The sequence below is a fragment of the Eschrichtius robustus genome, chromosome 12 (genome assembly GCF_028021215.1).
Source record: "Eschrichtius robustus isolate mEscRob2 chromosome 12, mEscRob2.pri, whole genome shotgun sequence".
In the NCBI taxonomy this organism is placed as follows: domain Eukaryota; kingdom Metazoa; phylum Chordata; class Mammalia; order Artiodactyla; family Eschrichtiidae; genus Eschrichtius; species Eschrichtius robustus.
Genome location: NC_090835.1, coordinates 32,125,879 through 32,142,004, shown reverse-complemented (window position 1 = coordinate 32,142,004; position 16,126 = coordinate 32,125,879). Strand labels below are relative to the sequence as shown.

The window sequence follows — 16,126 nt, the reverse complement described above, 5'->3', positions numbered from 1 at the left end:
TAGAACTGCAAAGAGAAGTCTCTATAGTTAGAGATTCCAACTCTCTCTATATAACTGAACAAGTAGATAGAAACTCAATAAAGATACAGGAGATACATGGACCATCTTGACCTCCTTGACATTTTAGAACATTCCACCCAAGAACAGCAAAATACACATTCTTTCCAAGAGCACATAGAACATTTACAAAGATGGATCATATTCTGGGCCATCTAATGTCTCATTCATAAAATTTCTGGAATAGGAATAACTATAGAGACAGAAAGCAGATCAGTATTACCTGGGGCTGGAAGTAAGAGCAGGAATTGACTAAACTGGCAAAAGGAAGCTTCTGGGGATGATGGAAGTGTTCTAAAACTGGATTTTGGTGATGGTTGCACAATTATATAAATGTACTAAAAATCATCTAACTCTATTCTTACAATGGGGGAATTGCATAATGTGGCAATTATACCTAATAAAGCTGAAAAAAAGAGGATATCTCTATTGAGTGACTTCCATTTATATTAATAGAAAAAGGTGCAAAAGAACATTTACAGTGTATTCCCTTTGTGTAAGAAAGGAAAATAAGAAAAACATAAACAAATTTATATAAACACACACACACACACACTTCACAAAAATCTACTCGAAATGGATCACAGACCTAAATGTAAAATGCGAAACTATAAAATTCCTAGAAGATAACATAGGAAAAAATCTAGGAGGCTTTAGGTATGGCAATAACTTTTTAGAAACAACACCAAAGGCACGATCCATGAAAAAAAAGAATTGATAAGGTGGACTTCATTAAAATTTAAAACATTTGCTCTGCAAAAGACAGAGAATAAGAAGGCAAGCTACACACTAGGAGAAAATATTTCCCAAAGATGCATCTGATAATGGACTGTCATCCAACTCAACAACAAAAGATGAACAACCAAACTGATTAATAAGTGGACAAAAGACCTAACAGATGCCTCACCAAAAAAGATATAAAGATACCAAATAAGCAAATGAAAATATTTTCAATATTATATATCATTAGTGAATTGCAAATTAAAACAAGATTACACTACGCATCTATTAGAATGGTGAAATCCAGAACACTGACAAGACCAAATGCTGGCAAGGTTGTGAAGCAACAGGAACTCTCATTCATTGCTGGTAGAATGCAATGGATTAAGGAATGTAAACTATATGCTTGTTGAGCCTCTTCTGGGATCTGTGATGCAGAATGGGTTTAGACTTTCACTTAGGACCCATTTTCAAAGTAATTTTCACAGAGAAAATATTAGTCAAGAAGGAAAATCTTTTAATATTTTAGTGGTCCCATGAGTGAGAAAATAAAGGTGCTCCTTCAGCACCTTCCCCTGCCCAACATGTTCTGGCCCCTGAGTTTTTGCTTTTTCCAGAGTGTGGGTCAGTTTCAACATTCAGGACGCCAAGGACCACAAGGCAAGATTCCTAAAAATGCTGAGGTGATGCATGGAATCTCTTGGAAGACAGTTTCTTATAAAACTAAACATACTCTTACCCATGATCCAGCAATCACACTTCTTAGTATTTAACCAAATAAGTCAAAAACTTATGTGCACACAAAAACCTGCAGTTTTATTCATACTTTTCAAAACTTGCAAGCAACCAAGATGTCCTCCAGTAGGTGAATAGATAAACTACAGTACATCCAGACAATGAAATATTAGTCAGTGCTAAAAAGAAATGAACAATCAAGCCATGAAAAGACATAGAAGAATCTTAAATGCATATTATTAAGTGAAAGAAGCCAATCTAAAAACTCTATTTCTTTCTTTTTTTTTTTTTTTGGCCACGCCACACGGCTTGCAGGATCTTAGTTCCCTGACTAGGCTGGCGGTGAAAGCGCCAAGTCCTAAGCGCTGGACTGCCAGGGAATTCCCTGAAAACTCTTATTTCTTGATCTGAGTGGTAGTTATGCAGATTTTTGCTTTGTACGAATTTACCAAACTGTACCTGAACATTTTGTGAGCTTTTCTGTATGATCCAAATTTTAAAAATCAAACATCAAAACACCAATACTACTATAGAGAAATGTACAAGTAAAATCATGAATTATGCAGAGCTAAAACATGATATCCTTCTGTGAGAAGCCATTGATTAGGTTTTCCAGGCAAGTTTTTAAAATAAAGAAAAAGCAAGTAACTTACAAAAGAAGATTGGCACATAATAAAAAAGAAAACAATAGCTTGTCCTTCTCAAACAGTGATCGGCATATATTACAATATAAGTTGTATGTGAAGTGGTCATTTAAATATCGTAGGCGTTTTTCCAAAATTTTGGATTTGTTACTGAAAGGTTAAAAAAAAAGGAAAATATATTGAGTCAAGTAAAACTAAGAAAAAATAAGTAACATATGAATTAACATACAAGTTGTTTTTATTTTATCACAATAACCACTGTTAAAAATATGAAACTACACACACACACACACGTGTGCATATATTGGGTTCACCAAAAAGTTCATTCAGGAAAAATCCGAACGAACTTTTTGGCCAGCCCAATAAAAATGGTGACATCTGAGTAAGCTCTCTGGATTGTACCAGTGTGAACTTCCTGGTTGTGATATTGTACTATTGTTATATAAGATATTATCATTGGAAGGGAACCCTCATGCACGATTGGTGGGAATGTAAATTGGTACATAGTCCCACTATGAAAAACAGTATGGGGGTTTCTCAAAAAAATAAAAATAGAACTACCATACAATCCAGCAATGCCACTTCTGGGTTTTACCCCCCACAAAACTCCAAAAACACTAATTCAAAAAGATATATGCACCCTATGTTTACTGCAGCATTATTATTTTTTTAATTGAAGTATAGTTGATTTACAATATTGTGTACATTTCAGGTGTACAGCACAGCGATTCAGTTATACATTTATATATATACATATAAATCTATATATTCTTTTTCAGATTCTTTTCCCTTATAGGTTATTACATAATATTGAGTGTAGTTCCCTGTGTTGTAGAGTATGTCCTTGTTGGTTATCTATTTTATACATAGTAGTGTGTATATGTTAATCCCAGTCTCCTAATGTATCCCTCCCCCGACTCCTGTTTTCCCCTTTGGTAACCATAAATTTGTTTTCTGTGTCTGTCTCTTTCTGTTTTGGAAATAAGTTCATTCGTGTCTTTTTCTTTTTCTTTTAGATTCCACATACAAGCGATGTCATATTTGTCTTTCTCAGTCTGGAATACTTCACTTAGTATGAGAATCTCTAGGTCCATCCATGTTGCTGCAAATGGCATTACTTCATTCTTTTTTATGGCTGAGTAATATTCCACTGTACATATATACCACAACTTTTTTTTCCTCTCTTCTTTTTATTAATGTAGTATATCATATTGATTGATTTTTTTTAACATCTTTATTGGAGTATAATTGCTTTACAATGGTGTGTTAGTTTCTGCTTTATAACAAAGTGAATCAGCTACACATATACATATATCCTCATATCTCCTCCCTCTTGTGTCTCCCTCCCACCCTCCCTATCCCACCTCTCTAGGTGGTCACAAAGCACTGAGCTGATTATCTTTTCAAATTATGGTTTTCTCTGGATATATGCCCAGGAGTGGGATTGCAGGATCATATGGTAGTTCTATTTTAAGTTTTTTAAGGAACCTCCATACTGTTCTCCATAGTGGCTGTACCAGTTTACATTCCCACCAACAGTGTAAGAGGGTTCCTTTTTCTCCACACCCTCTCTAGCGTTTATTATTTGTAGACTTTTTGATGATGGCCATTCTAACTGGTGTGAGATGATACCTCATTGTAGTTTCGATCTGCATTTCTCTAATAATTAGCGATGCTGAGCATCTTTTCATGTGCCTTTTGGCCATCTGTGTGTCTTCTTTGGAGAAATGTCTATTTAGGTCTTCTGCCCATTTTTTGATTGGAATTTAAGTGTCCATCAATAGATGACTGAATAAAGAAGATGTGGTATATATACACAATATATACTTAGCCATTAAAAAAGAAAATTTGCCATTTGCAACAACATGGAAGGAACTAGAGTGTATATGCTAAGTGAAATAAGTCAGAGAAAAATATCGTATGATCTCACTTACATGCAGAATCTAAAAAACAAAACAAATGAACAAACAAAACAACACAGAAACAGATTTATAGATACAGAGAGCAAACTGGTGGTTGCCAGAGGGGACGGGGTGGGGGCCATATAGGTGAAGGGGATTAAGAGGTACAAATTTCCAGTCAGAAAATAAATCAGACATGGGATGCAACATAGCATAAGGAATATAGTCAATAATATTGTAATACTTTTGTATGGTGACAGATGGTTACTAGACTTATTGTCGTGATCATTTCTTAATGTATTTAAATGTTGACTCACTATGTTGTACACCTGAGACTAACATAATATTGTATATCAACTACACTTCAACTGAAATAAAAAAGATGTAAGAACTGGAGAAACTGGGTAAAGGGTACATGGGACTTCCCTGTGCAGTTTTTTTGCGTGTGCAACTTCGTATGAAGCTATATGTTAAAAATGGGGTATAATTCTATGAGAAAATGAAATATGGTTTACACCATCTGTTTATTTTCAAAATTCTAAATTTCTTATTGTACTCGCAAATGACTGAAAACAATCAGTTAATTAAAAAGCACCTACTGAATATCTATTAGGGTGAGAATCTAAGCTGGGGAGGGAACTGTAAGAGATACAGAATTATGAAACATTTACCTGCCTCAAAGAAGCATAAAATCTAGATCAAGATCCATATGTTAAAAAAAAAATGAAAAGAAAACATATGGACAAAAGTGATTACTTCTGGATGGGTTATGACTAATATTTATTTTCTTCTTTATACTCTTACATGCTTAAAACTTTTGCAATAAGAATACGTTGCTTTCATTTTTTTAGTTCAATTTTTTCAGTAATACTTATGGGAATCTAAGACGATACATCCATTCTAGGAAAGTTTAGCAGTTACTTAAAAAAAAATAAACAAGCAACTACGACATGACCCAGCAACTGCACTCTTGGGCATTTATCTTGGAGAAATGAAAACTTATGTTCACACAAAAACCTGTCCATGCATTTTATAGCAATTTTATTTGGAAAAGCCAAAACCTGGAAATAACCCAGATGTCCTGTAACAAGTGAATGATCAAACAAACTGTAGTACATCAATATCATTAAATACCTCTCAGCAATAAAAAGGAGTAAACAACCTAAATGAATCCCCAGAGAATTATACTGGGTGAAAAAAAGCCAATTCCCAAAAGTTACATAGTGTATGATTCCATTTATATAACATTCTTGAAGTGACAAAAGTATAGAAATGGAGAACAGATTAGTGGTTGCCAAGGGTTAAGGTCAGGGTGAGAATGGGAGGAAGGTGAGTATGGCTATAAAAGGGCAACATGGGTATCCTTGTGGTGATGAAAGTACTCTGTATCTTGACTGTGTCAACATCAATATTCTGGTTGTGATATTGTACTACAGGTTCTCAAGATGTCACCATTGAGGAAACTGCATAAAGAGTACACGGGATCGCTGCATTTTTTCTTATAATTGCATGTGAATCTACAATTATCTCAAAATTAGAAGTTTAATTTTTAAAAAGTAATACTTGGATCCATGGGAATGGGATGGAAGGGGAGGGGGTAGTGACACTTCTCTGAGCAGACCTTCTGTATGGGATTTACTTTTGGAGTCATATTGATGGCTTACGTACTCAAAAATATAATATAATTAAAATCAACAAGGAAAAGGGGAAAACTCTAAAATGAAATATAAAAATAAACAAATTACCCTAACTGTATTTCACATGAATAACAAACATCACCATACTAAAGGAGGAAAAACTAACCCAAGTAACTTTTGAATATATAGTTTTTTGCGTATAAAAACGAAAAGACTGTAAGTTTCTGTGTGAATACATGCATCCAATTCTCTTTAGTATATACCCAAGAATTGCTAGATTTGCTGGAAATATTGGATCATATGGCAAATCTATGTTTAATATTTTGAGGAACTTCTAAAAATGTTTCCAAAGTGGATGCATTATTTTACAATCCCACCAGCAGTGTATGAGGGTTCTGATGACTTCACATCCTCGACACTTGTTATTGACATTTACGTCAATTCTTCGACTTGAACATCCTACATCATGTAGGGTATGTTAATTCAAATTCCAAATCCCAACTGGGAAAGCTTAGGGATTTCAATCACTCAGGAAAGATTGTTCTACCAAGAGCCCATGTAGAACACATATGCTAGGCTCAAATCATATTTTTATTCTACTTAACAAGTTACTAAATACCAGATATTGTTAAAAAATACTCTATAAATATTATCTTTTTAATTCTCATAACAACTCTTAAAGGTAGGTATTATTATTATCCCTATTTTATAGATAAGAAAAATTGAGGCTATTACAGAAAAGTTAGCTGACTTGCCTGTATTCATGCAGCTATTATGTGGCAGAACTGAAATTTAATCCCTTACTCCAGTCTAACTCCAAAATCTGTGTACATTCAGCAATTGGTTAAAGTGAAAATATCTAGCAAATTATTAGAAATGTGGGGCTGAAATTTTTTAGAGACCTCAAGGAGAAAGATATATTGGAGCTGCTAGCAAAGATAGGTCGTGTGTTTTATCAAAATATTTAAAAGAGAGGGGCAAAAAGACCTAAAGCTAATCCCCCTATGCCTAAATCTTGAGTAGAACTGAAACAAAACTTAAAATAGAAATGAGGCCTGCTTGCTTGCTTTTTCCTTCCTTCCTCCCTTCCTCCCATCCTTCTTTCCTTCTCTCTTCCCCTTCCTTCCCTCCCTTCTTCCTTCCTTCCTTCCTTCCTTCCTTCCTTCACTTTTCCCATATTTTGTAATGTTCTATAGTGAATATGTATTATATAAACAGTAAGAAAAATGATTATATATTTTAAATAGAAAGGATGGTGAAAATCCAACCTAGGGAGCATGAATGAAGCTAGAGAATGTTTACCTGTCATGAATAGAGTTGATATAAAGGTTCACAAACCAGACGAGAGAGTACTGGTACATGGGATCAATGTTAGCCAGGTCTGCAATGCTAAAGAATAATACTGATGAATGCTTAGCAATAGGTCTATAGCCTTCTCGAGACTCTGCTATTTTGAGTTCTGTTTTTTCTGCAATCTAGAAGAAGAGAAAAATCAAGATTAAGAAATAGGAGATGTTTTAATTATGTACTTTTCATATAATGAAATTTATATTAAAAATATCCCCTAACTTAATGACAAAATTATACAGGCATAGTTTACATCAAAGGGCTTTACTATGCTAAAATCTATAAAAAAAAGAAAGAGAGGGACTACCCTGGTGGTCCAGTGGTAAAGAATCTGCCTTCCAATGCAGGGGACACTGGTTCGATCCCTGGTCCGGGAACTAAGGTCCCACATGCCGCAGGGCAACTAAGCCCGTGCACCACGACTACTGAGCCTGTGCACCTCAACTAGAGAGCCTGCATGCCGCAAACTACAGAGCCCACGTGCTCTGGAGCCCACGGGCCACAACTAGAGAAGAGAAAAAAAACCCCGCACGACACAACTAGAGAGACGCCCATGCGCCGCAATGAAGAGCCCATGCATTGCAACTAAAGTTCCCACATGCCTCAGCGAAGCTCCTGCATGCTGCTACTAAGACCCGACGCAGCCAAAAAAAAAAAAAGTCTAAAAAAGAAAGAAAGGGAAAGGAAGGAAGGAAAGAACTAGGGAGAGAGGGAAAAGGATGAAGACAGGGTGGAAAGAAGGGAGGTAAAAGAAAGAAAAATATCTTTACAGATTGAAGGTGTAACTACCCACCAATCATCTCTTTCTTATTTGAGGAATACAAAACTGTCAATCTTTGCTAATTCTTTGAGTTCATCTGACATGTATCTATTATTGTCACTCACCCTCTTTTATTTTAATAGGTCAGAGATAGAGAGAGAGGGAGATGGAGAGAGAGACAGCAAGTGTGCATGTGTGTATGGTTTAAGGTGTCAACATGTGTACCAGAACCCAGCACAAAGTCTGGCAAAGTAGGAATTCAGAAATATTTGTTGGCTGATGGTTTGATACATTAAGAATACCTTTTTTCAGTGAAATTCTCAAATTTTTAACTTTTCTGGGCTTAATAGGGGTATAGATATTTAACCCCAAACGAAAAAATTTCTCCAAGATAACAGCCCTTCAAATGACAACTCAATCTGATAGGTTGATATTCTATAGGAAAAACATGTAGAGCATTTTTCCAACCCTCTCTCCCATCTTTGGAAATGCTATCCATAGACTCTGTTGAATAAATGTGCCTATATAGCCATGTTTATATTGAATGATCCTGTTTGTAGCTGATTCAATCAGGTGGGAGGGATAGAACCAGACCCAAAATAAGCTAATTAATTTTCCCTCCAGAGAATGAGAACTTTAGCAGCATCAAAAACCAAAATCAGATGGTACTTGGCCTTAGTGCTAAAAGGTAATGGTATCAGAGTTGGTTTCTATGTGCAAGATAAACGTACGAAGGAACAGTACAAAAGTTTTACAGAAAAAATTGGTCTCCGGATGGAGCAGAAAGAAGCACATATGAGGACGACACAACCTTAGAGAAAGGGAGAGACAAAGAGCATAGAAACTTAATGCTTTCCATTAATTCCTGAGGCCTGTATGTACTTCCTATAATTGGGAAAATAAAATATCCCCTTGTATATTTTTTATTTAAGCTAATTTGAGTAGGTTTCTGTTCCTTGCAAGCAAACTTTCCCCCAAATTACAGTGTAGCTACAATTAAAAGTAAGGTTTGAACCTCAATCTTGACTATAAGTAAAACAAAGTTATCAACAATGTAAATTAATGACATTTTTACAAAAGAAAGCATAATCTTGGTATTCTCATTTAAACCTCCTGTTATTTAACCCTTAATTTTTTCAGCTAAATGCCATTTACCATTAATGGCAACAGTAAGCAAAAATATTTAGCAAATATTGTTATTATTTTTAAAGAGTAAATAATAATTTAACTCAGGTTCCAAGGCTTAATCTGCAGTGTATTTATAAATATTGTTATATTTATATATACTTGGCTGCTTAGCATGAAACGCTAAACTCAAGACATACAGATTTTTGATTAATTACAATTAATGGCCTAAAATCAAAGGACAAGACATTTTCTAACAAATAAACATTGTGAGCATACGACGTTAAAAGAGGAGAATTTATTATTTGTAAAAATTTCCTGGGCTGTGCTATTTATGTATATTATACTTTCCAAGAATCCACAAGACTAAACTTCAATCAAGACAACTTTTGCGGGGAGCGAAGGCTTTGAAACTTATAGAACAAATTCTTTTTTTAAAAAATATTTATTTATTTAATTGCACAGGGTCTTAGTTGTGGCATGTGAACTCTTAGTTGCAGCATGCATGTGGGATCTAGTTCCCTGACCAGGGATCGAACCCGGGCCCCCTGCATTGGGAGTGTGGAGTCTTATCCACTGCGCCACCAGGGAAGTCCAGAACAAATTCTTAAAGTTTTGCTTGTGTTTGTTTAATCTTATGGGTTGGGATAAAAGGCAAAAGCAGGTTTTAGACTATGTGGGAACACTATGCTCTGAAGATGGTTTTTCTTATATCTGGGTGGGTGGGTGGATAGAAGTCAGGGCCAGATACAGAGCATGTTTTGAATCAAAATATATAGTGAATTCTATTTTTTTTCCCTTAGATTCCATATATATGTGTTAGCATACTGTATTTGTTTTTCTCTTTCTGACTTACTTCACTTTGTATGACAGACTCTAACTCCATCCACCTCATTACAAATACCTCCATTTCATTTCTTTTTATGGCTGAGTAATATTCCATTGTATATATGTGCCACATCTTCTTTATCCATTCATCCGATGATGGAGGAGATATGGGAACGTGTGTATATGTGTAGCTGATTCACTTTGTTACAAAGCAGAAACTAACACACCATTGTGAAGCAATTATACTTCAATAAAGATGTTTAAAAAAAAAAATATATATATATATATATAGTGAATTCTAAATTATGTTTGTAATGATCAATGAGACCCAGTCAAAAAGACATTATGATTAAATTTCTCTCTTTTTGTAAGATGAAGTATTTGAACCAATAAATATTGATATCTACTTTCCTCTTTGAGTCTAATAGGAAATAAGCTGATAAATGCTTCCTGTCTTTTCTTCCCTTTGAAAAAACACTGTGGTGAGAGGAAAATGAGGAATGGGTTCTGCTCTGACGAACATTACTTGGTAAGGCAGACATTATAGAATATCTCAGCCATGGTCCCCAGATGGGAGGCTACCACAGCATATTACTCTAGGACACTACTCCTTTCGGCTCTCCTGAAATGAAAAACAAAAACACAAAACAAAACAGTACACCTGGCTAGAGAGAGTCATTACCATCACATTCACATAAAACTAAACCCATCCCAAGGGGAAAGGTGCCTAGACCTTTTGGAAATCCTCTACCCCAAAACTGGGGTGCATGGGGTAGGGTGCAAACAGAAGGATGCTGAGCAATTCGTGAAATGCCTATTTAGGTTTCTTTTTATTTTTTAATTACGCCAATATTAAGATGTGTTTAATTCATTGGGTGGGCCAAGGAGGATTGAAAGGTCTGAAAATCAGTAAAGGTAGCCTACTAAAGTTATTCTGTATTATCATTTCATTGTGTGAACTTGGGCCTTAACTACTTTTTCTGGGCCCTACTTTTCTCAACTATGAAATGCTAAAGATGACAAATAGCTAAGCCTTCTTCCACCTATAACACTGTAGGATTATATTTTTTAAAAGAGGCAATATAAAAATACCATTTAGCTGTGTTAGATGAATTTGCAATAAGTACACTATTGTATGTGTCTTCCTTCCTCTACCTGCCACTCCCAACTCTCATACCTCTCTCCCAGACAAAAGACAAGGCAATGTCAGAAGATCATCCTTATTAGTTCCTAGAACCACTTACTGTCCAATTAACCAGCAATTACCTTCACACATCTTAAGTTCCAACCAGGAACAGAGGCAAGCCATATTCTCAAACTTAAGTTTTAGGTGAAGAGTCAATTAAAATTTGAATGAACGTTACTAGCTTACCCTACCTACGCAATAATAAAAAGTATGTTTAAAAATTTTTTCATTCCAAATTTATTTCTTCTGTGTATAGGTGCCACATAGATGATGCCAGGTTTTGAATGATTCAACAGTATAAGATATTCTCTTATGAGTTTAAAATTAGTTTCTATCTTTTGGTATTTTATGAATTCTTTTCCTCTTCCCATAAGCCTAGTATAGCACTTTCCTTAGGGAGCGGGAGCGCACTGGACTCTTAAGAATCTAAAAATTTCTAGGATTCTTTTTTCACCTGTTGTTTCTTTGTTATCTCATTGGACATCAATTTAGCGGAGTCTAAGACTTTAATTGTACTTTCATCTTCTAAAATGTTCCCTTCTGAAGATGATAATGTTTCTAAAATTTTTTTCTCTATATCTTTTAGCTGTTTCTTATTAGCTGCAGACTGAAGAATAAGAGCATTTCGTTCCTCTTCTAATTCTGGTCTAAAAAGATAAAAACATTTAGTCTAAATTTGTAGTATTTTATCCAAATATTAGATATCACAATTTTGTAGACAGTTAAATAATTTTGTAGACATATAATACAAATTAAGATGATTAATCTCTTTATCCCAACCTAAGGAAAAAAATACTCCCATGAAAATAATAATTTGAGAAATTCAAGCAAAAAAAAGCATTAATTACATATATGTAAAATGTGGCAATAACATATACTACAGTAAGTCTAAGAATATGTTAAATTTATCCATATGGCTTAGCTCGTTGTGTGAGAATAAGAACTGGAAAAGAAACTCAGAATATGAGACTTCTTATCTATTCCTTGGCTTAATCACATTCAGTCCCATTTTCATCATCTCTTCTACAACAGGAGACAGAAAAGATGACTCATCCTACAACTGGCTCTTCAAGTAAAAGACAAAACTCCCACTTATATCTTAGCCATGAAGGTATGAAACTTCAAAATAACATAATTCACCATGTTATAGAATATGTTATGATATAGTTCTGTCTTGGATACTGCACAAGTGGGATAAATATTGAAAATAACAAAAGTACTTCATGGTACATATTTTCACTTATAATTTGATTTCATGTAATAGACTACTTGATAGTGTTATATTAAGCTTCAAGTGGAATCAAAGATTTCCTTCAGGAAGCAATTCTTTACTAGTAGCCCTTCTAGGTATCATAATATTTTTTCTCATTTAAAAAATATTACATGCTGGTAATGGAAAAATACATAAAGTATGAAGAAAATAATAAGAATTATCCATAATCTTACCACTCCTAAGGATTATCACTGTCAGTATTCTGGTGTATTCTTTCTCAATGTTTTTTTGGTGTATATGGATATCCATTCATGCATTAACTTTTTAAAAACAAATATTACCCCTACCATATATAGGTTTGTATCCTGATTTTTCATTCTTGTCCTAAGTATTTTCTTATTTCATTAATATCCTGTATATGTCTTTGAACACATTTCTGATTTTGTCTGTAGCATACATTCTTAGGGATGAAATTTTTTGGCTCAAACAGTCAGATACAAGTCAGAAGTCATGGCATATCACCTGAATCCTGCTACCCATACTAAAAGCCCAATATAACATGGTTGGTTTTTAACTTACTTGTTATAGAATGGCTATTTTAAAGAATTAAATACTTATTTAATTTATAATGACAAAATATAAAATTTTGACAAGGTTTCAAAATAATCACATAACAAAAGTATTAATGGCCTACAAATATTCCTCTCTAGACCCCCTGGAAGTATCTAAAAAAACACATACCTCTCCTTTGCAACAACAATACCTAGTAATTGATCTTCAAGTCCTTCTGGAGTTATCATGAAATTGAGCAAAGATAGCTTTGTAGCCAGCTCTGGCATATAGTGTGGATTCCTCAGCTTTGTGGTGATATAAAACTTGAAATCAAAGGAATACTCAATAATGACCTCACCAAGTCTGATGCAATCAATGCCACCTGTATTTCAGAAAAAAAATGCAGAATAAATAAGCCGAAGTTACATAGCCCATCCCCCCTATGTTAAAGCCCTTCCTAGGTTACAAGTAAAAAGTCATAAAGTAATTTCAAATAGAATACAGGTGTTGCAAAAGTCACATATAACACAGAGGCAAGTAAGCAATTATACAGCAGAACTCATTAATTCTGGGGTACTATGAGACATTTTCTCTGGTTGTCATGGAGCCTTCTAAATCAAGATTCCTTTTGATCTTACTTCTTCCATTACTTTTCAATAATGATTCCAAAATTATTTATATATTACTAAAGCTCTTAAAAGTACTAGAGTTTGACAGAGATAAAATTTTTATAAGCAGAAAGATATAAGGTGGGCAACGTTTACCTAAAGTCAACTCTGGTCCACATTAACCACTACTATTCATAGTAATGGACTTTGTGTGGTCTTTGGTCACAAGATAAAGGAATTTCAGGCTGGCTTCAACTTCATGTTCTCTACTGAACAACAGCCTAGGTAACAGTGATTAAGGCAATGAAGGTTTTTACTTTAGAATATCTGATACTTGTTCCAAATTTCCTTTCATGCATAACAATGACACAGAAGTTCTGCGTTAACATTATTATTAAGATATGTAGTGGTTTTCTTGCCTCAGAGATAATCCAATCACCTTTCAGTTCTACCAACTAATATCAATTGATTTCTACCTTGTTTAAAAGTTTGTCTAAGTAGTAAAGGCTCCAAAGATGGATCCAGTTCTTCACCAACATTTTCTAATAGAAGTGGAGTTCCAAACTGAATACAGTTTTCCAGTGTTCTCATATAGTCTGAATCTGATAGCTTAATAACACTAAGCTGATTTTCTTTCTCAGAGTTTTTGATCCATTTATTGGCTTGACCCTGGGGGTCAATCATTAAAGGCCTAGAATATAATAAGAAATATTCTGAGGGGAATAAATAGATGTTGAGATTTCTTTAAAATTATATAATTTACATAATAAACATGACCATCAATCTGTACAAATACAAAGTGTTTCATGTACATTATCAGGATTAATCTTCACAAAAGTCCTGTGAGAAAAAAGTGAAAAGGAGTTTTAGTCTCATTTATTTTTGAAGTGAAGAAATTCAGTCTCAGGGAGTACTTTGCCCAAGGTTCTAAGGTTAAAAAACTAGTTCAATGTCAGAAGTAGGACAGAGAGCTGTGCTTTTTCCAACATAACATATTGTTTTCATGGTAATTTTAATACATGTCATCTGTTAACAAAATATAAAAAATAATCCTACGTATTTGATAAAAATTTAAAATAAGAGATCCACTAGCCTATAACGGATTTCCTTAGGTTATGAGTAGAACCATAAACTAAGTTTCCAAGTTTAGTTTAGTATATATTTGAGATCTATTTAGCAATTTTCTCTATGTAAGTATGGTAAAGACTTTGTGTTTAAGAACATATGATTCATGGTTTCAGAGAATCAAAATATGATGTGCTTTCCTCTTCTTCAGTGATGATGCTGACTGTCTTAGGTTCCTTTTATATTCAGTACAGTGCATTAAATTATCTTTAAAAAATATTAGCACAGAAAGGGGAGTTTTCATTCCATGTCACTTTGGCTTTCCCATTCTCCTTCTGTTTCAACAGCTTCTAGGGATAAAAATCCCCTTTCCCTTTGCCTAAAAATAAGCTCTTTAATCAACTACTCCCAGATAACTTTGTTCTTTTATTTTCTTTCCTTTCCAAAAAACAAAACAATCCAATGCTAGCTGACTGGTTGTTTTCTTTCTCTGCTCAAACTGTGCTGAAATCCCACTGAAAGTGCAAAAAGTCCAGACACTAGTTAAAATTTACTTTTGCTATCACAGCAAACAGAGGAAAAGTGTTCTGGAAATGAGAAAGTTATTTTGCACACAATTGCTTAAAAGTTGTCTAGTAATTATACTAGATGCTTTTAGTACCTTTCAAGGCCCTGTTTAAAGGGACATTTTTTCTTCCTTATATAGCCTTACTATTGGAAAAATATGGTATTTGTTCATTCCCCTGCAAAAAGTAACTATTTCTGTCAATTAAGATTTTTAATGCCTATCAATATTCTTGGTAAAACCTAAATCAATCAATGTTCTCAGTAATGCAATAATTAGAGATCCTGTTTATTCTAAAAGAAATCCAACTTCTACTTAATACAACTTTCTGTGAGTATTACAAATACAATTGGAAAATTGAGTTGTGTCCATCAGAGAAATAACGCCATGCCAAATTATTTGTATTCAATGTGTACCTGACTGTAGGTATGAAAGTAATGCTCATCTACATTTGAGATCCTTGGGCAGTCTGAAGGAAAAAGCATTATCAATCTACACTTCTGACAGAGGTAGTAATTTTGGGGAAAACAAAGCTTTGCTGTTAAGTAGCAGTAGCCAGTGTTGTATTAGTAAACGATAATAAAGCAGAAGAGTAAGTATTTTCATTGTGGTTAAAAAGTAAGCAAGGGGCTTCCCTGGTGGCACAGTGGTTAAGAATACTCCTGCCAATGCAGGGGACACAGGTTCGAACCCTGGTCTGGGAAGATCCCAAATGCCGCAGAGCAACTAAGCCCGTGTGCCACAACTGCTAAGCCTGTGCTCTGGAGCCCGCGAGTCACAACTATTGAGTCTGCGTGCCACAACTACTGAAGCCTGCGCACCTAGAGCCCATGCTCTGCAACGGGAAGGCCACCGCAATGAGAAGCCCGCGCACCGCGAAGAGTGGTCCCCGCTCAACGCAACTAGAGAGGGCCCGCACGCAGCAACGAAGACCCAAAGCAAAAAAAAAAGTAAGCAAAGTCAGAATTTGAGATATAGACACTAAAATGAGGTATTTGAAGATGATAATTATTTTTAAAAACTAACATTTACTGAGCATGTATCATGTGCTAAGCACTTTTTCACAATGTTCCTATGAGGTAGGAGTTACTATTATCCCCATTTACAGATGGGGGACCTGAGGCAGTGAGAGGTGAAGAGGGTTACCAAAATCTCAAGATAGAAGGTGACAGAGGAAAATCTG

General features: G+C 34.7%; 1 protein-coding gene across 1 annotated transcript in view; it reads right to left on the bottom strand.

The window, feature by feature from the left end:
• DNAH12 (dynein axonemal heavy chain 12) overlaps positions 1-16,126 on the bottom strand; it is a 219,539-nt gene that overhangs the window by 30,695 nt on the left and 172,718 nt on the right. Inside the window, exons 55-59 of the mRNA XM_068557202.1 lie at positions 13,790-14,004; positions 12,895-13,087; positions 11,395-11,587; positions 6,997-7,169; positions 2,166-2,306 (exon numbers count right to left, since the gene is read on the bottom strand). Of these exons, the coding sequence (XP_068413303.1) occupies positions 2,166-2,306; positions 6,997-7,169; positions 11,395-11,587; positions 12,895-13,087; positions 13,790-14,004 (915 nt within the window). The remainder of the gene's footprint in view (positions 1-2,165; positions 2,307-6,996; positions 7,170-11,394; positions 11,588-12,894; positions 13,088-13,789; positions 14,005-16,126) is intronic.